Source organism: Pleurodeles waltl, chromosome 1_1 (assembly GCF_031143425.1).
Source record: "Pleurodeles waltl isolate 20211129_DDA chromosome 1_1, aPleWal1.hap1.20221129, whole genome shotgun sequence".
NCBI classification, from domain to species: Eukaryota; Metazoa; Chordata; class Amphibia; order Caudata; family Salamandridae; genus Pleurodeles; species Pleurodeles waltl.
Window position 1 is genome coordinate 362,337,573 of NC_090436.1, and position 24,806 is coordinate 362,362,378.

The 24,806-nt window shown below is 45.2% G+C and overlaps 1 protein-coding gene across 1 annotated transcript in view; it reads right to left on the reverse strand.

Annotated features, from left to right (window-relative positions):
* ADAMTS6 (ADAM metallopeptidase with thrombospondin type 1 motif 6) overlaps positions 1–24,806 on the reverse strand; it is a 1,391,222-nt gene that overhangs the window by 1,015,973 nt on the left and 350,443 nt on the right. The window contains exon 4 of the mRNA XM_069222749.1: positions 14,700–14,868. Coding sequence (XP_069078850.1) covers positions 14,700–14,868 — 169 coding nt within the window. The remainder of the gene's footprint in view (positions 1–14,699; positions 14,869–24,806) is intronic.

Below are 24,806 nucleotides of genomic sequence, written 5' to 3' on the forward strand. Positions count from 1 at the left end.
TGAAATCCTGCTAGTCTATCAATAGTTTGAAGACTTCGCTTTTTCCCTGACAGCCCTTTCAACACTAATAGGTTTTTGCATTTCCCAAAAAATATTAAATAAAGTCAAATACAATATTATACTTAGAATAAAATTACATAATGCAATGAAAAGAGGACCAAACACGTGGCATGCGCACCATGTGAAATTATTTCGTCCTGACTGTACACTTTAGCTTAGTTGAATGTATCTTTAATGCGATGTTACAAGTGCCAGATCATCTCAAAATCAAACATTCTACTACTAAAATAGGAAAGACGAAACAAGCAGTACAAATACAGGTCTTTTGCCTGCTTAAATATGTTATGTTAAGTGTGCACCACATTGTGAGTTCCACATTCCATCTAACAAAACATACTTTAGCACCATTGGAGATTATCTGCAATTACAAAAAGACAATTGTCTGGGGTGGAGGGCGTGGCTTTGGAGCCAAACATGTCGGTCGCTCTTAAGCAGAGCTCCACCGCACCGTGCCAGTCATCCATTCACAACCATCTGCTACCCAGGGTACTTAAGCTCGGGTCAAGGACATTCTAGTGGTGACTTCACTGCGCCTGTCGCAGCTCTGAGATGGGGCTCCTGCATCCCTCCAGTCATTACAAATTGCCTTTGTGGGGGGCGGGGAGGATTCCGTTGCCGAGGGCCTATGATGGATTCACAATAAGGCACAGCCACAACTGGAGGTGGACTTAAGGGGTGAGCAAAAGGTGACCCGGATCCCAGCAGGTTGAGCTGTAAATTGGGGGACCCTAGAAAACTTTCCTGGCCTGCTGCACGGGGGCCGAGACATGCCCAGGGAGACACCCGAGCAGCTGGACATGCCCTGTGCCGAGCCCTGCCCTGCGGGGTGTGGAGGCGCTGCTGCGTGCCTGGGGACACTTGCAAGCACCTGGACCATCCCTCTGCTGCTGCCTAGGCTACGAGACTGGCATTGGAGCCAGGTAGCCCCATGGCCTGCGGTCGGGCTGCATCGGTGGCCCGGGTGATTGGGCTGCGAGAGACTGAACCAACAGTACAGCTTAGCCAGGCTGTCCAAACTCCGCGGGCATACAAATCCAACTTCCAGCCCCAACTTGATCGTCTCACTACAGATGTCCCGCTATCCCTCCTAGGTCGATCGACCAACTTCTTGATCAGCTCCAGAAAAAAACAAGTTACTTACCTGTAACTACAGTTATCCAGTATTGGCATCTTTCATAAATTCACATACTTGAATCCTCCCCGTCGTCGAAGTGGGAGCCCCAAGGTACATGAAAAAGCAGTAACCATAATTTTTTTTACATAGGCTATAATGCTAATCAAATCACTCATATAGCCTATCCTTGCCCTTTTGTAAAAAGACCTAAACTTGGCTCATGACCAATCAGGCTCCAGCACCCTCAAGAATACTCTCCAGAGATACTCATTCCCTCAGATTTTCTAGCACACGAGTGAGGACTATGCCATGAAAAGAACTGCAAGCCTCAAAGGGGAGGAGGGTGGGTCGCATGTGAATTTATGAAAGATACCAATTCTGGATAACTGTAGTTTCATTAAGTAACTTGTTTTCTTATCCAGTATTGGATCGTTCATAAATTCACATGCTTGAATCAGAATCGCCAGCAGTATTCCTAACAAACGTTATGCCCGCAGTGGATGGTGGGTGCGAGCATTGTAATCTTTGTAAGTCTAGTACTATATAACATATCCATATACTATCCTCTACACATATAAGGTAAAATCATATTAAACAAAATGTGCATAGCAACTAAAGACTATTGCATATAGAAATAGTTATACACATTAAAGGAAAGATCTCACCTCAATGAAACAGATGACGTAGGATCGTCTGTCCAACGAGGGAATCAGTTATTTGCGACGATTCCAAACAGTAGTGCTGCGCGAAGGCAATCCCTTGAAACAAAGCAGCCGATGTGAAGACTGATCTTGTAGAGTGCGCTCTTGGTGTTTAGTTAATGGTTTTCCCGCTTTTGTGTGGGAAAACTGAATGGTGGATGCATTCCACCGAGCTATCGTAGCCTTAGTGACTCCTGTCCCTTGACGTCCTTGGGCATATGAGACTTGCAGCTGATCTGTCTTCCGCAGCTGCTTAGTATGCTGAAGGTAGAACTTCAAGCATCTTTTGATGTCTAGTGTGTGGAGAGTCCTTTCCACCATTGTTGAAGGATTCACAAAAATAATATTACTGGCTCGTTCAAATAAAAGGATGAAGGCACCTTAGGAATGTATCTCGGGTTTGTTCTGAGAAGAACAAAGTCGTCTGAAAACATAAGGTAGGGTTCCTTAGTGGTAAAGGCCTGTATATCGCTGACTCTTCTTGTGGACGTAAGAACAAGAAGAGTTGTCACCTTCCATATGATGTATTTCAGCTGTGCTCTGTGAATAGGTTCGGACGGGGCTTTCATTAATTGAGAAAGAACTATATTTAAATGCCATTGGGGCGGGGGTGGATGCACCGGAGGAAAAGTACGAAACAGGCTCTTCATGAACTGTTTGATAAGTTCCACCGAGCGTCTATAAGCTGATATAGCAGCCAAATGGATCTTAACAGATGCATGAGTCAGCCTAGCCTTCGAAAGAGTAAGAAGGTATGAGAAAATTTGTTCTGGCCAGACCTTTAACGGATGGAAATTGTTCTGTAAGTCCTATTTGTACTGTCAGCTTGTGTCCTGGACTAAATTAGTTTGCATTCCTCATCAATGTTCATACCCTGGAATTCATGGAACTCAGGAGCCATGCCTGCAATTGCAGTGATGCTGGATCTGGATGAAATATCTGACCTTGACTCTTCGTGAGAAGGTTGTGCTTACAAGGAAGATGTAAGGGATTGGCAACTGACAGGAGAAGGAGCTCCGTGTACCAATACTGTTTGGGCCACTTGGGTGCTATGAGTATGATCTTGCAACCTTCTGACTTCATCTTCTTCAGAAGCCTGGAAATTAATGGGATGGGGGTAAATGCGTATGCAAAGATCCCGGACCATCCCATTGAAAGAGCATTCCCCCAGGACCCGGGGAGTGTGTATCGACCGGCGTAAAATTGGCATTTGGCGTTCTGATTGGTGGCAAATAGATCCAGGGTTGGCTGCCCCCAGCATAGAAAGATGCTGTCCAGTTCCTTCTGATCGAGTTCCCATTCGTGGCAGTTGTCGTCCGTCCTGCTGAGAGAGTCCGCTAGGGCGTTGTTGACACCTGGAAGGTGTTCCACTCTCAGGCAAATCTTGTGCAGTGTGAGCCAGTCCCAGAGAGATTGAGCTTCTCTTGAGAGGGAAGGAGATCTTGGGCCAGATGTAGCAACTTGGCAATTTGCGACTTGCAAATTGCGAGTCCCTGCGACTCGCAATTTGCAAGTCGCAAATTGCTATGCAGTACGGTGTCTCAGACACCGACTGCGACTCGCAATGGGGTCGCAATGACCCACCTCATCAATATTCATGAGGTGGGTCGCAAATTGCGGCCCCATTGCGAGTATAGGCACTCGCTAACATGGAGGCCTGCTGACGTCAGCAGACCTCCATGTTCGTGACTGCTTTTGAAATAAAGCAGTTTTTTTTTTTTAAGTGTAGCCCGTTTTCCTTAAAGAAAAACGAGCTGCACTTAAAAAAAAACGAAACCTTTAGTTTCAGTATTTTTTCAGGGCAGGGAGTGGTCCTTTGGACCACTCCCTGCCCTGAAAAAATGTTTTTGGGTCCATACACAAAGTGGAAGGGGTCCCATGGGGACCCCTTCCAATTTGCGAGTGGGTTACCATCCACTTGAAGTGGATGGTAACTGCGACTCCATTTGCGACCGCGTACGCGGTCGCAAATGGAATTGCATCCCACTGCGAGTCGCAAATAGGAAGGGAACACCCCTTCCTATTTGCGAGTCGGAAAAGCATTTTGCGAGTCGGAGCCGACTCGCAAAATGCATTTCTGAATAGCAAAGTGGCTTTTGCGCCTCAAACACTTTGCTACATCTGGCCCCTTGTTCTTCCCTGCTTGTTGATGTAGAACATGCTTGTTTTGTTGTCTGTACGGACCAACAAAGAAGATCCTGAAATCCGTGGTAGGAATGCCTTGAGCGTGAGAAAAATTGCCTGTAACTCCAACAGATTTATGTGCAATCTTCTCTCCGCATCTGACCATTTTCCTTGAATGCACATGTCCTGCAGATGACCTCCCCAACCCTCCAATGAAGCGTCTGTGGTGATAATGAAGTCTGTCATTGGAGTTAGAAAGGTCAACCCTTGAGAAAGATGGTTGGTCTGAGACCACCATCGCAGAGTCTCCACTATTCTTAGTGCAATATTTTTAAATCCTCGAAGGATCCCTGAGATTGGGTCCATTGTAGCTGTAACTCCTCTTGCAATGGTCTCATTTTCAAACTTGCCATGTGGACTAGGGTGATTGATGAGGAGATCATGCCTAGAAGCGACTTGAACACTCGTACTGAAACTGACTTTCTTCTTGAGATCCTGATAGCAATGTTGGTTAGTTTCTGCTGCCGTGCCTTTGAGAGATAAGCCTGGTCTTGATGGTATTGAGTTCCGCACCCAAAAAGACTATCCTGCGTGTAGAAACAGTGAATGATTTTTGGAAGTTTACTGTTAGACCTAGGTTGTGAAATAGTTCTAGGCAGACGTTAGTAGCCTTGGACGCCAGCTGCGATGTAGGGGCTTTTATCAGCCAGTCATCCAGGTATGGGAAGACTTGAAGACCCCTGTGGCGGAGAAAGCCTGCTATTTGGGCAAGACATTTTGTGAAGATTCTTGGTGTTGACTTCAAACCGAATGGGAGGACTTTGAATTGATAATGGGCACCGGCCACAGTGAAGCGGAGATATTTGCGATGCTTTACATGTATCGGTATGTGGAAATAAGCATCCTAGAGCTCCATTGTTGTCATGTAATCTCCAGGATTCAAAAGGTGCAGGATATCTGACAGTGTGATCATACAAAAGGATTGCTTCCTTAGAAACTTGTTCAATTTTCTGAGGTCTAGTATTGGTCTCCATTCCCCCGACCTCTTCCTTATTAGAAAGAACCGGAAATAGAATCCGAGTCCCCTGTGTTGCACCAGGACCTCTTCTATCGCTCCTTTGGCGAGCATTAGGAAAACCTTTTGCTGAAGCAAGTGAAGATGAAGTGGTTTCGATTTTCCTGGCGGATGGTGTGGTGTTTTTTGTATATATTCCAGCGTATGACCTCGAGCCACTATATCCAGCACCTAATTGTCCGATGTTATGCTTTTCCAGTTCTGAAGGTAATTGGAAATGTTCGCTCCCACCTGATTGAATTGTGGAGAACGTGGAAGCGTAGCCGGTGCCAGACAAGGATCATTGTTTGCGAGGTTGATCCCGGGCTTGCGAACTCTGTTTTCTCCTCCAACCTTGTCTAGTGTAAGAAGCTGTGGATGGTTGCCTATAATGCTGCTGATAGGCTGGTCAATATTGAGGCTGTTGATACTGCCTCTGGTAGGAGCCTCAAAACGTTGAAAAACCCCTACCTCTTGCTCCCCGAAAGGGATGTTTCCTGTACTGCAAAGTACCCAGGGACCGAGCAGTGTCCGCGTCAGCCTTGATGGCCTGTAATGCATCACCTATGTGCTTGCCGAAGAGAGACTCTCCGTCATACGGCATATCTAGAATCCTGGACTGTACCTCTGGTCTGAAAGAGGTTGCTTTTACCCAACCTTGGCTGCGTAATACAGCTGCTCCGACAGCTGACGAAAACCTGTGGACGCTATATCCAGGGCGCAGTCAATTATCTCCTCAGATGTACGTTCTCCTTCCTGCAGGATTTTCCGTGCCTCAGACTGTTTGTTCTCAGGAATGTGATCTATGAAGGCGTTCATATCAGACCACATTTGGTGATCATAGCGACCCAACATCGCTAGAGAGTTGGCTGCACGGACAGTTATAGCCAACATGGATGAAAATCTCTTGCCCACATTGTCCAGTCGTCTGCATTCCTTAACAGGAGGAGTCGATATAGGCATTGATGGATTCTTAGAACGCCTCTGGGCAGCTTGGGAGATCAACGAATCTGGCTTTCGATGCCCTGTCAAACACGCTGGAGAGTCCTGTGTCGCCTTATACTTCTTCAAGTTTCTGTGGAACTGGTGAAACAGTCGCTGGATTCTGCATGATCTTGATGCCTTCACTCCAAATAAAGTCTATAATAGGAATTGCTCTCACAGACTTTCTTGCCTGCTCCTTGAAGTCGTGGATAAAGCATTCTGACTGTAAGACCGAAGTTGGCAAGTGAAACCGTGTGGCCGCTCTATCCATCAAGTTGTGAAAACCATCTATATCCTCCTGTGGAGAATCTGATGGACGAAGAGGTGGTGGTGAAGGAGTAGGAGCTAAATAATCGTCCCATTCATCACTAGGATGTTGTGGTGTTGAAATCTCTCCTCTTTCATCCCCTGATGAAGAAACATCATCTCTGGGGGGAGCGGCTATTGTAGACTGCGGTGTAAGCCTGGGAGTTGTTGGAGGTGGAGGTATACTCCTTGGTGTAACAGGAGAGGTTGGAAGAGGCAGATGTTGCTCCGCTGCGGTTGGGAACCTCCTCTTATAATCCTGCAACATGGACTGCAAGTCCTGAATCAAGGAAGCAGGCATCTGCACAGTGTCTCTTGGCTGATGTAGAGGTTCGTAATAGCGCCTTTAATGAGAATAATAAGGTTGGTATTGTTGTTTGTACTCATCTTCATCCTCATCCTCCTGATACTTCACATGCAACTGGGATGGGCTGTGTGCATCACCAAACGGGCCCTCATCTGACTCCTCTCAATCAAGCGGATGACTAGGAAGCAAGGTTTTTACCTTACTTGGTGAAGTATCTTGCAGATAGATTGTAGACCTAGACATCGCTGTAATCTTGACTGTAGCGTGAAGGTCAGGAGACCCAGAGGAAATAGGAATCACATCTTGGCTTACAGCTACTATTGGCATCGTCGATGGTGTCGACGACGATGGTCCCGTCGACGGAAATGTTGTCATGGACAATTTCTCCATCAACAACGGTCTTGTCCACGGGTGGCCTCGTCGACAGCGGTGTCATCAACGGTACTCTCGTCGACGGTGTCCTCGTCGACGGTACTCTAGTAGATGGTGTCGTCGACGGTACTCTCATCGACGGTGTTGCAGTCGACGGTACTCTCGTTGACGATGTCATCAACGACGATGTTCTCGTCAACAATGGTGTCGACATTCCCTTCAGCGACAAATTCTTTTCTGGATGAGCCTTAGTCGACAGTGGTCTAACTGAAGGAATAGGAGCCTTTACCACAGACGTCGACGTCGACGTAGTCGTAGTCGACGATGGTGTGGTCGATGAGGCGGTGGAGATGGTATATGTGGGAACCGTCGTCGTCATCACTGTCGTCGACGGTTGTGTTGTCGTCGACTTAAATTTGAGAGATACCTTTTTAGAAGTGGAAGGCTCTGATGAAGAAGAACGGTGAGAGGACTCCTTTTTGCAACGAGGAGAGGATGGCTCAGATGAAATTGAGCTTTGTATGCCCTTAGTACCCTCTCAGCCTGCCCCAGGTCCTCAGATCTGGACCTTTTATGAGGCCTTTCTGCATCACTCTCCTCACCTGAAGTACAGGATTTTGCCTGTAACCAGGTCAACAGTCTTCCTTCTCTGTCTCTAAGGATCTTTGCAGAGAAAGCTGTACAGGATATAAGCAGTATAAACAGTCTTTATGTGGATCATACACATACAGCCTTTTCTTGCCACAGGTCTTACAAGGGCGGAAAAGGCCTTTCCTGGAAGAATCAGACATTTTCTGGGTTTTCTGAGAGAAAATCTTCCTGTCAGAAGAAGTAAACTGAGCAGAGCTCAGGGAGACTCCCTTCACATGACGTGCGGTCGAAATTCTGAGGGAATGAGCCTCTCTGGAGAGTATTCTAGAGGGTGCTGGAGCCTGATTGGTCATAAGCCAAGTGTGGGTCTTTTTACAAAAGGACAAGGATAGGCTATATGAGTGATTTGATTAGCATTCTAGCCTATGGAAAATGTTTTGTGCTTACTGCTTTTTCACGTACCGTGGGACTCCCGCTTCGACGACGGGGATAATTCAAGCATGTGAACTTATGAAAGATCCAATACTGGATAATTACCTATTTCCGGTGAGCCGGATCTCCTTCGCCAAAGTTAACGCTATAACTTGTAATTTACTATGGAGGTGGGGGCAGAGCTCCTCTGATCTTCCTGGACAAATGCTTCCATCCTGCCTTCGACTGAGGGATAGCCACCCCTAACATACATCTCTACTTTAGTGCTGCACACCTTCTTACACTGAACGAATAATGGTTTGAGGGGCTTGATGACCCGGCCTGTGCAACTGAAGGGTAGATCAGGGGCCGCAGCAACCTCTCACACCTGCAATGTGAGGGAGACATCCTACACTCCTTACCAACTTCCAGGAGAGTGGTACTGACGATATCAGGGAAAACAGCAAAGTCCATGGGCTGGGCGGGCAGCCTTACCTTGGAGACTCTTCTATGGAGGGGGAACAGGCTCCCAAATGTCGCAGCTCTCGAGGGTGTCTCAGCCGCTCTCACTGTTGGGCGACATGCTCCACCACGGGTCCATAAAATCCTTTCAAGACTTACAAACAGAATACCAAATGCACCAGACTCAGTTCTTTTGGTATCTCCAGCTCCGACATGCGCTAGCACCCCACTTACAGAACGTTGAAACCAATCCTGAATTTTTCTCCCTGGAAGCTAAAATGTTACTTACTAACATAAAAGCACACAAACTATCTGCTATCTATCAGATCCTACTCTGTAATCAGCCTGCCGCTGGCAGGATTGAGGCACTTGTGGGAGAGGGACCGGGAACCACTAGAAGACAAGGGCTGGAATGAAGGCAGTTGCCGCTCCCAGGGAGGGGGTGCTAGCCTTCCAGTATGCTTAATTCAACTCAAATTGCTACACTGCAAATACTAAACTAGGGCACGCCTGCACAAAAAGGGACTGATTACTGCGGGAACTTGCCTACGGTGTGACAACCCCAAAGGTGATTTACTTCACACATTTTGACACTGTCCTGCCCACTCGCACTTCTGGAGTGGGGTGCTGGGTACCCTGGAGGCAATACTTGGGTGGGAGGTACCTAGAGATCCAAAATGATCTCTTCTTCATATCACAGAGGGCATGGAGGGAAACAGATACCAGAGGGCACTGCTCCGGCTTTGCCTGATGATCACCAAGCAAGATCTAGCACAGGTTTGGAAGAATTCTGAGGCCCCATCTGTCAGCAAATGAGTCAAGGGTATAGACTATTGCATGGGTTTGGAGCCCCCGATCTATTTGGTGAGAGGTTGCCCACAGAAACACCATAAGATATGGAAGGAGTGGGCCAGTCACAGGGGGATAATGCTAGAACCTTGCCCAGCTAAATCTTAGTCCTTGGATGGGAATGCACTTTCTCACAGGGTGGAGTAAAACTGCAACATTTAGGGATCAGCCTCTACGGCTGGGGTACGGGATTGCTTTGAGTGTTCTGGTGGATAATGACCTGACATGGAAAAATGGTTCTTTCTATGATGTATACTACAGTGTTAATTTAGTACATTCTTATCTTGTACCAACCTTATGAGATCAGTCGTTAAAATCAATCAAAAAAGTTTTACAAAAAGACTATTGTCAAAAACATACCTTTGAGAGCACTGGCTATGTCCCAATACTACGGAGGAAAATGGATGTGAACAGTGGCATGAAGAAACCTGAGGGAGCCACCCCCCTGCACAGTACATGGAGGGGCACCCCTCTCCAGACTCACTCCAGAGGCCACAGGCTAGTGTGCTGTGCTGAGGGAAGCCCCTGGAACTCGGGGCACCGCAGGAGCTGCTAGGGCCTTTGTTGCGTCACTGGATGTGCAATGATGTGCAAATCTGCAGAAAAAAATACCTACAAGGAGCCTGAGTCAATGAAAAAGCTGCACATTTGCGAGAGGCCTTTGATGAGCCTACAAGTCCTGATTCCTAATCAAGACCTGTTGGTGAGGGAGGAGTCAGGCTGTCAGGCAACACATGGAGGATGGTGACAGAGGATTGGTGATGTCAGCAAGTTCCTGGCCTTGTCCCATATTCTCCTTGGGAATGCCACTGATCTGTACAGGTCTAGAGGGTGCATGCATAAAAATGCACTGAATGACATTTCTACTGTAGCCCTGCGAAAGACATGAAATATATTCTACACAGCTCATGATCATTGCGAGCAGTGGAATGCAAGATTTTTCAATGCTGACAGCAGATATCTCTGTCCCTTCTCAGTGGTGTGATGTCCCATGCTCCATAGAAGACCGGAGGCAGAGCAATGATTGTGTTGCCGGCCACACTTTGCAATGCATCCCACTATAATTAAGGATGCGGCGAAAATGTGCTTGTCACAGACATATCTACCCCCAAATCTCTTCCTAGCCAGAATGAACATTTTACACCAGGGGAATTTGCTGATACAAACATAAGCTGATTCCTAGAGTATTTTATGCATGTTCAGATTCGTATAGTTATTAGCTACATGTAAATGCAATGTTTCCTGTGCTAGAACAGATGGGGACAAATCTTTGTAACTCCCTAAATTCCAAATGAAGGTGATTTGCTTAAATAATATATAGATATTTTCCTAAAGGAAAATGTTGAAATCATGCTTATGTCAAACACATTTTAGAAATAAAAATTTCTAATACTGACCAATTACGTAACTTAGATCTTTTAATGGGGCTAATATAGATGTAGGAAAGACAATCAGGGATGTGTTGCTATACTCTAGTCTACCAAGAACCAAAATCTGAACTACAATCCTCAGGTCTTACTATGAAATATATTGGTCTCCCTTAATATTTGTGTTTATTAACATGGAGGCTGTTGTTAAGTGCAAAACCCAAACATTAGGCCTTTTTGATCAATGTTAATATGTGAGTGAAATGACTACCATTTTGAGGGAGGAACACTTGTACATCTGCTGGATACTTCTAACTGCAGATTCTTCACCTTGTGAATAGATATCAAATCAATCCCCCTCCAAGACGTGGGCCTGAGCAGCAGATGTTACACCAGGAAGTCCTACAGGACCAAATAGGCAAGATTACCCTGTCTGGGGAAATGAAAATCAATACAATAGTGCCTGGGGTAAATATGGATGGATGCCCATGTGGCAGCTTTGCAGATGTCCAATAACTTGAAGCAAAGGACAATCCATTGTGATATATTTTGATTACTCTTCTTTTCTAAGCACCAGCAAATGCAAAGAAAAGTTGGTCATCCGAACGGAACTCCTTAGTAAAAACTAAGAGTCCACTTAGGATCCAAACAGTGCAACTTTTCCTGCTTCTTAGGAAATTGCAGCAGATAGATGAAAGTGGGGCGTGTGATAGATTTCTAGACATGAAAAGGTAAAACCACTTTCAGAAGAAAGGATGCACATGTCGAAAGCAACAATCTGTCAGGGAAAATGGTGGTATGCAGAGGCGGGACCAACAATGCCTGCAACTCACTGATATGACATACAGAAGTAATAGCAATGAGAATCAGAGTTAAAAGCCTAGGGGTACAACTGTGCAGAGGCTTGAAGGGCACACATCAGAAACATAAGGACCACATTTAGATCTCACTGAAGTATAATGAAGGGGGTAAGGAAAATGTGTGAAAGACCCTTCGAAAAAACGCAACACAATGGGTTACTTGAACAAAGAGAGCTGATCAGATAAACAACAAAGAAAAGCTGAAAGCACCAATAAGTAGTCTTTAACAGTGCTCTTAGGAAACCCTTGTCGGGCCAACAACTTAAACAAACAGAACAGAATCAAGCATTTTAGCTTGTAGTGGGTCAACCTGCTCCTCCTCACTATAGGTAACAAATTTAGACCAACAAAAATAATAGATAGACTTTGCAATTGGCACTGAGCAGTCAAACCAAATACGACTCTAATGGAAGATCAATACAACTCACTTAATACTGCTTAATCTACAGGCATGGAGGTGTAGATTGTGGAGGTTTAGAGACAGGACTCACCCCTGCTGCTGGGACAGCAGGTCCTCCTGAAGATGCAGTCACAGCGGAGGGCATATGCTGACATACAGGAGCTCAGAGTATCAGAATCTCTGATCCCTGTACAGGGCTATCAGACTAAGCCCAGTTTGGTTCTATGTGACCCTTTTCAGGACTCACAGAATCAGTGGTAGGATGAGAAATGTGGAAAAGAGATGTGAGCCCCAGTAAAGACAGAATACAACTCCTAATGATCCTTGTGGAGGAAATTCAATGGTGCAAAAGGTTAGAGTTCTCAGAGCAGCAAAAAGATACACTACAGGCATGCCCCATTGGGTGAACAATCTCTGTGCCAGATGCAGACACAACTCATCATAGGCCAGATGATGCCTGCTGAGTTTGTTCACCCTGATGTTGAGGGAATCTGCAAGGTGGCTGACCATATGTAAGGTAGATCCAAAGAAGCTCAGCCATCTCCACCGGCTCAGAGCTTCCACAGAGGGAGCACAGCATTCCACTCCTTCCTGGTTGCTGCAGCACCACATGGCAGTTGTGTTGCTCTTCAGGATTGTAATTCAGGATTATGCAATGCATTTCAGTGTGACAGGCTTCAGCTGAGCAACAGTTTGACTACCATGTTTACATGTTTTTGCAAGTTAATGGTGGTTTCAGATGGAGAGAAGGCATAATGAGGGGTTAGATGAGACTTATGATCCTTATGTGTTGCTTTCCTTTGTCTGCAAATGCTGGATTATTAGGTATCTGGATTTGAATTTGGGTCAGTTATACATTACAGTTTGGTTTCTGACAGTCATTAGATGCCAAGGTTTTATATAGAATTAAGACTAGTGATTTGAAAGAGGAAATTTTTTCAAATAATACTGGTCATCACAAAATGTCATCAAGCTTATTAGGACTGTAAATCAAGGTCATTTCAGGTGTTAATGTTAGCTAGAGAGGGAGTCATTCTGAGTTGAATGTCTTGTCAAGGATGTATATATTATTATGTCTGGCACATGCACCAGAAACTCAGGAGCATCCTGAAAACCAGTCTAACTCCAGCCCTAGAATATCTGGTGCAAAGTGTTTCCTAGAAATCCTAAACACAGTACAGATACCCAACCCCATTCTTCTTCCATGAAAATCAGAGTTTAAAACTCCCTTACAATGTGTCAAACAAATGTATTCCCAACTACAACTTGCATTTTTAAAACCAAAAGCCTACCATGAAACACTGACTGACAAAGCACTACCAAAACAACAAAAATATAAAGATGCAAGTGGATGTCACAGTAAAGTTAATTTTCTAAGTTCATGAATATTAGTGTTTCAAAAGGTCCTCCAACAATGAAGGAAAAAAATCTATATAGTTCAGTTAAAGGTGCTACAACTCAAAGTTCACATTATTAAACTCTTTTAAGGAAGAGCTGAAGGCAACATTGGTGTGATGTGTTTACCTCAAAAAAGTTACATGGTAAAAAGTGTAGCTTTTTTATCGGTCAGTGCTGCAGAGTTGCTGCCTATCAACTGCTCGCCTTCCTGTCAATTTTACTCTTGTTACTAATATCCTCCTGATCCTCAAAGCATGAGGTTGGGTTTGGGCCGGAGCTTCCCCCTCACCAAAACAAAGTGCTTTGACTGACAGCTGATGTGGGATTGCACCCCAGGGTGTACACAAGGAAATCTGTCATAGGATGGTCTGGGGTATAGAATCCCATATGAGGTGCTGACTGGACACCAAATATGCCTTTTGGAACAAGGAAACCTGTTCTAGCTTTTTAGCACCACTATGTATTTATCCACCCTCTCAAGTGAACTTCAGGTAAACCAAGGGTCAGATAGTTATCAGAGGACAAAATTATTGCTGGAGATATGGAGAAGTACTTTACTCCTGCAATGGCAAGGGTACTCTGCTGCCGTATTTAGAGACGCCCTCTGCCCCTGCAGACATCTCTAGCATTTCCAGGAACCGCCATTAGGACGATCATCAGGAATGTGATGGGCAGCTCTGTCAACATGATAACGGGATTGTACATCAAACTTACAACTTTTTTTATTTTCAAAAAGAAAATGCCACAGCAGGATTTTTTGGGGGAAAATAAAAGGAACAATGGCCCCCTCACCATGGGCTCATTCTCCCCTGACATTGGGGTCATTTAAAAGTTTTCGCTGCTCCTTACCCCCCATATTTTTCATGCCAGTGACGGGCAGTAAAACCTGGCCATGTGTTCACCATCCTGGACACGATGGGAGGACACATGGCCGAACCTCCAGCAGCCCTTAATCTTCCAGGCCATCGGAGGTGTGTACAGGCGGGGGAGATGGAGTAGCCTCCCCTGTCTATATACTGAAGGTCTTTCTGACTCTAAATGAGGCCGACTGACCTTCAGGTTGGCAGAAAGAGTACTCTGTTGCAAAGGAGTACCCTTTCTGCCAACATTTAACCCAGCCCTGAATGCCATCATTCAAGTCTTTCAAATGTTATATGTTTATTCCAGTTATAGAAATAATGCCAGTTATAATTTAAAAATTACAAGATCCTTAAATGGAGATGGGACCATAAAATGTAAACAGCATGAATCGAAATAACACCCTTAAAGATTATTATGACACAACAATTACATTGAAGAATGGTAAGCTTCACCAAAAACACTTGCTGAAAACATTTACCTGTGACGCCGCAGTACGAGTGATTGCTTGCATATCTTTGACGAACAGCAGATTTTTTGTAAATTACATGAGGATGACCATTATCGTAACTGAAGTGTTTGGCATTTTCAGTACTGTTGCTTAAAGGTTCAATAAAATATTCTTCATCTGCGGTGGCAATAATACCATGCTTGATAGAGAGAAGAAAAATAAGTTTAGGTAAGCCAGGAGTTTGAACTTTGAAACACAGCATTATTAGAAGCAATTTGTACAGGTTAGCATATTCCTTGTTCATTGTGACCTTTGATCAGTACGATTCCAGTGTTTAGGTATGCCTTTATTCAGAGGGTTACAGCTGTTTCTGGCAAACCAGGTCAGTACATTGGCTTCCCTAGATCCTTCAACTTTGCTGTGCAACTCCTTCAACTTTGCTGTGCATCTCCTTCAACTTTGCTGTGCGTCAAACCTTTTATTTTATGTAATTTTACCTTATGCTACATTTTATATTGGCATGGCAGATTTTGAAGCCATGCCAGCATGTCTCCAAAAAGCTGCCTCCATGGGTCTGACTGATAGAGAGCCTCTTCTAAACAGTTTGGTCTTAAAACTTCACCTCAAATTCACATTATTGTATTATTCTCACAGCCATTCCACAGTTACACTTTCTAGGTTCAAGGTTCAGTAATAACAACTACAGTTCCGGAATCCAGAATCATAGAGCGTTATTATCCAACCATGTGATGCGCACCCAGATGCTGCTGATCAGATATGTGCTCTTGTGTCATGTAGCTAAGATAAAGTAGGAAGGGGGTGTGCCATGGGTAACTGGTTGTAGTCCCTCTCTGCTCTGTACTCTAATTCACATAACGGTAAGGTGAAGTGGGAGTTTGCAGATATAACACCCACATCAGGGGTAAGCAGTATATAAATACAATTTACAATTACAATTACATGTGTGAGATTTCAGAATTACATTGTCTTTAGTCTGGCCACACCTAACATGTAAGCTTTGTCAGATCTCAAGGCATAGAAGGCCAGAAAGATGCTGAATGCTGCGTTGCTGCAAACAACCCTGTGGCCCTTGCACAGATTCCTGAACTGAATGCAACACAACAGTTAAGAAGAGATGGGTGGGTGCTGTAATAGTTTAAATTTAGCCACAGCTTGAAAGTTAAGATGAGACTGCAGATATCCTAGTACCAAAGAGACTTGTGGTATCACTTAAAGCAGTGGTACTCAATCTTTTGACTCCTGGTGACCCCCACTGAATCACTACTGGAAGCCAGGGACCCCCACGCAATTTGTAGGATTTAAATTTCAAACACTAAAACAGTAAACCACCAATAATACACAAACAAGTACACACCAAACAAATACTCGAATTACTAAAGATTTTATTTTTTTATATTGAAAAAATATGTAAAAATCGAAATATTTTAATGGGAAGGTTGGTGCTGCATCTCGGAGACTAACTTTTCAATGTTTGGTTTTATTTGAGAAAGTTCAATCCTCGGGTCAGATTCTAAATTTCCGATGTGTTTTCTGTATTTATTTTTTAGGTATGTAAGATTTGAGAAACCTTTTTCACATAAATATGTGGTGGGGAAAGGATGTAGGTGCCTCCCATCTCTCCACTGCTCCTCTGACACATGTATTTAATTTGTTTTATAGCACCTCTCATAATAGTGTAGCGTGTCAGAGCACTTACATCACACACATACAGAAACAATGAATAACACAAGCGTAAATCAGTCTATAGAAAATGTTACATAAGGCAAACAGGACTACAAGGGGTAGGATTCACATGTCATCCCTACTGGTGGCATTTTCTAAGAATCCTTGGTCTGGAGAAACACATATTCGGGATTCAGAACATAACACAGTGGTTAGCATTGACGTTATTAATAAGAATTTACTTCTACACAGTCAAACCTTTTTTAGCAGCATCAGGATAATGAAAGACTGGGAAAAAACATAACTTTCTAACTTGTACCGTGCAGTTTGCATGTAGCTCTTTGATGTCAGCTCATATCTCACTGTGCTAGATTACGATTGTAACTTATGACCTGCACAATACAAAAGAATCTCTGACAAAAGCAGCAACCCACTGTGCAATGCACATACAATACTGTTTATTGATATGCATGATGGGCGTTCTTTGCAGCAGGCATACTAACCATGTGCGCTACCTTAGACGGGTCAAAACTGCCATTAGACAAAACTCCCATCTCTCTCCAGCATCACCAGTGGTATCTTGACACTTTTATTTTTGCCTGAGAACTACTGGATATACAAGGAACTTTGCTGTGCTTTAAAAACTGCTGCACAAATGAAGTAACAAATATAAAAGCACTTGTGTTTCTGGCCCCAGCTGGGGTAGTGCCTTTCTGCTGGCCCAGGCCTTGAGATGCCTGCGGACCCCCTGGGAATGTGTCTTGGACCCCTGGGGACAGAGCTCATGACCACTCAGCCTGTTCGTTTTTTGAAACACGGAAAATAATGATCCACAAAAAAGGCAATAAGAAAGATGAACTCCTTTCTGGGAAGTCTGTTTCCACTCAACAACTGGACTCATGTTGCCGTGAGGAGAAAGGATCACGGCTGGGATTAAAGGCAAAAGAGAAACCAAACAGGAGGAGGGGACATCACATGCTGTAGCAGGTATAAGCGTGACGTAGTGTGATGGCCAACAAAAATGTTCTCTTAGTGAAATCGCCTGGAAGGGAACTAAGCACACAAAGGGAGGGACATTTTGAAAAATGGACCAATAAAAAGGAAGCATTTAAGAACAGCACAACAAAGAACGAATGGCAAGAGTGGGCGTGGTTAAAAGCTCTTAGCTCGAATACAACATGTCTTGCAGACAACGCTGCGTGCTGCCAAGCTCAACCTAAAAACATGGCACCCATTACCGCTGCCTGTAGTATATTTGCCACAGTGGTGAATGCACTGCAGCATACACTTTTTCATCAGGCAGGCAGGAGTCTTTAAGTATGGTGGACGGTCCTATGCATTGCGTGTGGAGGCCAGGCCCTCTGCTGTCGCGGTGGGCCACTCATCATAATTCCAAATGTGCCCCTTAGTCATAAGCAGAGAGCGCTAAGGAAAAGATTAATTGCCATTAGTTCTCAACACTCAAAATTATATTCTTTTGTATATAGAGAAACTAAAAGCATTGTAAACTGTGCACGTTTCTGCAGTTTCCAAGTCTGGCCATAAGAAATTTTAGACACGTGGCTAAAACTTCCAACTTTCTGGAAGGATTTTTATTTTCACTAGTATTAACATGTTATTACTTTTGCCACAAAAAAAGTGAAAACAATTGCATAGTCAATTACATGATAGCATGAAAACTTCAGATACACCTAAACTGCAGAATTGGATGGAAAAGGGTCCCATGTGGAGCTAATATTACAAGGAAGATAAAATTAAACATAAACATAAAGCAATTACATTAAGTTTGCATAAGAAAATGTGAAAAATAAAGGAGCCCACAAAGTAGGACCAGGAAAAAGATGCTATAGTAAGATGGCCCTTGTACATGAAAGTAGCCTTCTCAAACGCATTTTACCTATGTTATTAATGAATGCAGTTAGTCACATCTATAGATGAATTATACAGCCTTAACATCGGGTGTTCTTTTTGGGCTCTCTCATAGTGAATTAACTGCTACAGTGCCTTGGACGAGGTGATCTCCCGGGTGCCTTGGACGAGATCACCTCGTCCTGCACCCGGGAACCGGGGGGAGCGCTACCCACACCCCCGGTCGTGGATGGAAGGGGAATCCCTTCCCCTTCCACCCGACCCCCCCCCCCCCTCAGCAATCTGATGACGTCATCAAATATTGCTGAGGGACGCGCTGGAAGCCATTTGCAACAGGACATACAGGTGAGCCCTTCCCTCTTTGGGGGTTGGGGGGAGGGGGAAACAGACACGGGGGCAAAGGAAAGGGTTTTTCCTTTCCCCCTGTGCCTGTTTTCAGTGGATTCCTGTTCCACGATCGCGGGCGGGGCCCGCAATCGTGGATCAGGAATCCCCACTAGGCACCAGGGATTTCCTTTAGGTGTTAGTTTTGGGGGCGACCCCTTGGGCAAGGGTCGCTCCCATTGGGGGCCATTATTTTCCTTTTTCTGACCCCCACTGGACACCAGGGAAATAATTTTTTGCATATATTTTGGGAGCGACCCCTTGGGCAAGGGTCGCTCCCATTGGGGGCTAATTTTTTCAGTATTTCGGCCCCCCCTGGGGGCAGATCGGCTGATTTTTCAGCCGATCTGCCCCCAGGGGGGGGCGAAATCCACTAGACACCACAGAAATTATGTTGGGCATGCATTTTAGGGAGCGACCCCTTGAGCAAGGGTTGCTCCCATTGGGGGCTAATTTTTTTTCTTATTTTGGCAGATCGGCCGATTTTTTGGCCGATCTGCCCCGGGGGTGGGGGGGGGTGTGAAAACCACTAGACACCAGGGAATCTTTGTTTTAGGGCAGTGACCCCTTAGGCAAGGGTCGCTGCCCTGGGGGCAATAATTTTTTTATATTTTTCAGCCCCCCCTGGGCTAGATAGGCCATGTTTTTGCCCGATCTGGCACCCGGGGGGGGGGGGGGGTTTGAAACCCACTAGACGCCAGGGATTGTGAGGTGTGTGTGTGAGTTTTGTGTGTTTGGGGGCACCCCTTGGGCATGGGTCGCCCCCCCAAAGGGGGGAAATTTGGTATTGTTTTTGTAGGCCCATCTGCCCCCAAGGAGGGCAGAAACCACCAATACGGCAGGGAGTATTTTTTTTGGTTCCCCTTTTTTTTGTTCAGTGCTGGGGGTGCCCCCCGTTTCCCCCCTTTGGCAAGGGTCGCCCCCTAAAGTGGGCACAGAGCTGTTGGCCATTTCTGCCCTCCTTGGGGGCAGATCGCCCAATTGTTTTACGCCTATCTGCCCCCAAGGGGGGAATCCACTTAGGCACCAGGGATCCCGTGTGTGTGTGTTTTGTGTTGGGGGGGGGCGGCGGCACCTTTGGCAAGGGTCGCCCCCGAAGGGGGCACATTAGTGATGGTGATTTCTGCCCACCTTGGAGGCAGATCAGCCTATTTTTTTTAGGCCCATCTGCCTCCTAGTGGGGCAGAAGCCACTTAGGCACCAGGGACAATTTCTAAGTTCTTGGTGGTGGGGTGTTTGTCAACTGGCGAAGTATTTGTATTTGTGATTATAACAGTTTATTTCTTCTTTTTGTTCTAGTTCAAAGCTTTTGATTCCTTTGCTGTGGATCCTTGCGGTTTTGGCAGTAGTTGCCCTGCGGTTTGCATAGTTGCATGTTTTAGGTAAGTGAAAGCAATTTACTCAAAAGGAGTATTGTTGACATGCATGAATGACATGTTTGTAGGTGGTGTACTAAATGCAGTATTGTGTGTGAAATTGTCCTTAGATTTGAGCACAATTATATTTGTGTTGTCATATATCTAATTTGCTTTTTTCTTTTTTCTTTTTAGTGGGATATCATTGGTGATTGCTGTGTCTGTGCAGAGTAGTTGCTGGTGAGTAGCTTGTTCAGGCAAGTGAGTGGTATAATTTTTTAGTACATAACTCTTTGTGATAAAGCTACACTTTGTTTATTACTTATTTTAGTGCTAGTTGTTGTTGGCAATCCATTTGTTGTTAGTGAGGATCATGGCTAGCTGCAGAATGACTGCTCAGCAGGTTGTTGGCATGCTCTTTGAGTCATCTTCAGACCATGATTACGAGACTGACTCTGCATCTGAGGCAGAGGAGGAAGTGAGAGATTCTGGCAGTGAGTTTTCTGTCCGAGAGTATTCTTCTGATGAGGAAGCTACTCTCAGCGCAGATGAAGGGCCTGTTTTAGAGGAGGACATTGATGTGCCAAGAGTGCAGCAGGCTGGGGCTGAAGAGTTTCCCATTAGAAGACCTGACACCTGGATTGCCCCAAACACGGAGCAGCCACAGTTACCTGCATTTACTGGTCTCCCAGGGTGTAGAGTCAATACGGAAAACTTTTTGCCTGTCCATTTCTTTCACTTGTTTATGGACGATGTATTTTTGGAAGAGATTGTGGAGCAGACTTATTTGTATGCAGAGCAATATTTGAGGGACAACGCTGCCAGACTTAGGCCTCAGTCTACAGCTACTCAGCGGGTTCCCACATATCTGGAAGAGATGAAAACGTTTTTAGGTTTGACTTTTTTGATGGGGTTGATCAGGAAGCCGTCACTGGCTTCTTATTGGTCTACTAGTCCCTTGATGGCAACGGCTATATTTCCTGCAACTATGACACGTAATCGCTATTTGCTTATTCTTCGTATGCTGCATTTTGTAGACAATGCTTTAGCCTTGCCACGAGATCACCCTGATTGTGACCGTCTTTTTAAGATTAGGCCTGTCCTTGATCATTTTGTAGATCGATTTTCAGAGGTCTATGTTCCAGGCAAAGAGATAAGTGTGGACAAGTCTTTGGTCCTTTTCAAGGGGCATTTAGTTTTTAAGCAGTACATTCCTAGTAAGAGGGCACGGTATGGGATTAAATTGTATATGCTGTCAGAAAGCAGTACAGGATATGTGTATAATTTCCGGGTCTACACTGGTAGAGATTCCAGTATTGACCCTCCTGGTTGTCCGGCCACTTTTGGAGTTAGCGAAAAAATTGTGTGGGAACTTGGTAGATGACTGTTTAACAAAGGTCACCATTTGTACGTAGATAATTTCTACACTGGAGTGCAGTTGTTCAAGGAGTTGTTTAGAGTGGACACTGTTGCTTGTGGCACAAACCGTTCTAACTGGAAAGGCTATCCAAGGGAGCTTGTCTGTAAAAAACTTGAGAGGGGACAGTGCAGTGCCTTGCGGAATAATGAGCTGCTAGCTCTGAAATTTTCAGACAGGATGGATGTGTACATGCTATCTACCATCCATGATGAGAGTACTTCCCCTGTGACTGTTTGGGGTCAGGGTGCGCAAACCTGCGTGCATTTTGGACTACAATAGGCACATGGGTGGTGTTGATAGAGTAGATCAGAGGTTGGAACCTTTTACTGCTCTTCATAAGTCTTACGTGTGGTATAAAAAGTTGGCCCTACATTTATTTCATTTGGCAACTTTTAATGCTTTTATTGTGTTCAAGGATTGTTCACCTGAGTCAAGGATGACATTTGTTAAATTTCAGGAGTCAGTGATAGAGAGCCTTATTGTGGTGGAACGGGCAAGAGGTCCTAGAGTAAAAGTGGTGGAGGAAGTGGCTAGATTGAAAGATCTGCACTTTCCAGATCACATTCCTCCCACTCCCAAAAAAGACTTGCCCACAAAGAAATGTATAGTATGTGCCCGGAGATCAATCCGGAGGGAGAGCCGGATGTACTGCCCCCAATGCCCTTCAAGGCCTGGGCTGTGTGTGCCCGGCTGTTTTAGAAGATACCACACAAGGAAACATTTTGGGGAAATACTGTGAGCGTAAACTGCCTGTTTTATATTTTCATATGTTCAGTTTCACGGTTGGCATTACTGTCATGTATTTAGTTAGAGCTTTTGTGTTTGTAGTTTTGTACTTATTTTATAATTAGTTAGTGGTTTCTTTGTTGTTTATAAACAAAAAAAAGTGATGGCGGTGTGCGTGGGGTGGCGCTTGGCTGGCGATGTGCGTGGGGTGGTGCTTGGCTGGCGGTATGGGTGGGGTGGCGCTTGGCTGGCAGTGTGTGTGGAGTGGCGCTTGGCTGGCGGTATGGGTGGGGTGGCGCTTGGCTGGCGGTGTGCATGGGGTGGCGCTTGGGTGGCGGTATGGGTGGGGTGGCGCTTGGCTAGCAGTGCCAGCCAAACGCCAGTCCACACACTCATCAGCTGGTGTGATTGTTGTATCAGGCATGTGGGCGTATGAAAGTGATGGGCCCTTGACTGGCGCTGTCTGTCGATGCGAGTGTTGTAATGTGCTGGGCCCGTGGCTGGCAGCGTGAATGGTCTTGTGCATGTCATGTATGAAAGGTGTGTGAATGGACTGTGAAGCGGTTGGTGCCTTGCCGTGGCTTTACAGCTCACGAGCTGTGAGTCATTGGTTCAGTTTTTTAGCCTTTCAGTTATTACCAGTGCATTTCACTTTTGTGAAATCTCTTGTTAATAAAATTTGATCTACTGAACCATCACTCACCCTCGTGCCAAATCCAACCAGTATGTGTGGTACAAATGACAAAACCTTCTCCACTGTAATCAGGCGTCACAGCACACTTGTGACACGCTATGTGTCTCAGGTGAGACCCCGATGATGAAGCATGCCACCTACTTGGTTGGTGGGTGAGGGGTCTTTTTCACATAACCTAAGTGCGTTTCTTTTCACAATTTTATTGTTTGGCACATCACAGACGTATGTGGACACATCAAAATGATATATTACAAAACTACCTGTGTTTGGGGGGGAAAGGCCACCTATGTTTTTGGTCCTGGGTGCGGCCTTCATCTAGGGAAACCTACCAAACCCAGACATTTTTTTAAACTAGACACCCCAAGGAGTCCAGGGAGGTGTGGCTTGCATGGATCCCCCAACATTTTCTTACCCAGACTCCTCTGCAAACCTCAAAATTTGCTCAAAAAAGCAAATTTTCCTGACTTTCGTTTGTACGATCACCACTCCAGCACACAATTCCTACTCCCCAGCGTTCCCCTCAGTCTCCCAAGCAAAAATGGCACCTCACTTGTGTGGGTCCCCAAAGCAGAGTCAGCCTAAAGATGTATAAAAGAAGAATATGTGCTTATCAACTCGCTGTGCTATCCCCATAATCCCTACAAGTTTGTGGCCTTTGTCTGTTGCAGGCACCTGGCCTACCCACAAAAGTGAGGTATCATTTTTATCGGGAGACTTGGGGAACGCTGGGTGGAAGGAAATTTGTGGCTCCTCTCAGATTCCAGAACTTTCTGTCACCGAAATGTGAGGAAAACGTGTTTTTTTAGCCAAATTTTGAGGTTTGCAAAGGATTCTGGGTAACAGAACCTGGTCAGAGCCCCACAGTCACCCCATTTTGGATTCCTCTAGGTTTCGAGTTTTCAAAAATGCACAGGTTTGGTAGGTTTCCCTAGGTGCCGGTTGAGCTAGAGGTCAAAATCTACAGGTAGGCACTTTGCAAAAAACACCTCTGTTTTCTGTCAAAAAATGGGATGTGTCCACGTTGTGTTTTGGGGCATTTCCTGTCGCGTGCGCTAGGCCTACCCACACAAGTGAGGTATCATTTTTATCGAGAGACTTGGGGGAACGCTGGGTGGAAAGAAATTTGTGGCTTCTCTCAGATTCCAGAACTTTCTGTCACTGAAATGTGAGGGAAACCTGTTTTTGTAGCCAAATTTTGAGGTTTGCAAAGGATTCTGAGTAACAGAACCTGGTCAGAGCCCCACAAGTCACCCCATTGTGGATTCCCCTAGGTCTATAGTTTTAAAAAATGCACAGGTTTGGTAGCTTTCCCTAGGTGCCGGCTGAGCTAGAGGCCAAAATCTACAGGTAGGCACTTTGCAAAAAACACCTCTGTTTTCTGACAAAAAATGGCATGTGTCCACATTGTGTTTTGGGGCATTTCCTGTCGCGGGCACTAGGCCTACCCACACAAATGAGGTATTATTTTTATGGGGAGACTTGGGGGAACGCTGGGTGGAAGGAAATTTGTGGCTCCTCTCAGATTCCAGAACTTTCTGTCACCGAAATGTGAGGGAAACCTGTTTTTTTAGCCAAATTTCGAGGCTTGCAAAGAATTCTGAGTAACAGAACCTGGTCAGAGCCCCACAAGTCACCCCATCGTGGATTCCCCTAGGTCTATAGTTTTCAAAAATGCACAGGTTTGGTAGGTTTCCCTAGGTGCCAGCTGAGCTAGAGGCCAAAATCTACAGGTAGGCACTTTGCAAAAAACACCTCTGTTTTCTGTCAAAAAATGGGATGTTTCCACATTGTGTTTTGGGGCATTTCCTGTCGCGGGCGCTAGGCCTACTGACACAAGTGAGGTATCATTTTTACTGGGAGACATGGGGCAACGCTGGGTGGAAAGAAATTTGTGGCTCCTCTCAGATTCAAGAACTTTCTGTCACCGAAATGTGAGGAAAACGTGTTTTTTTAGCCAAATTTGGAGGTTTGCAAAGGATTCTGGGTAACAGAACCTGGTCAGAGCC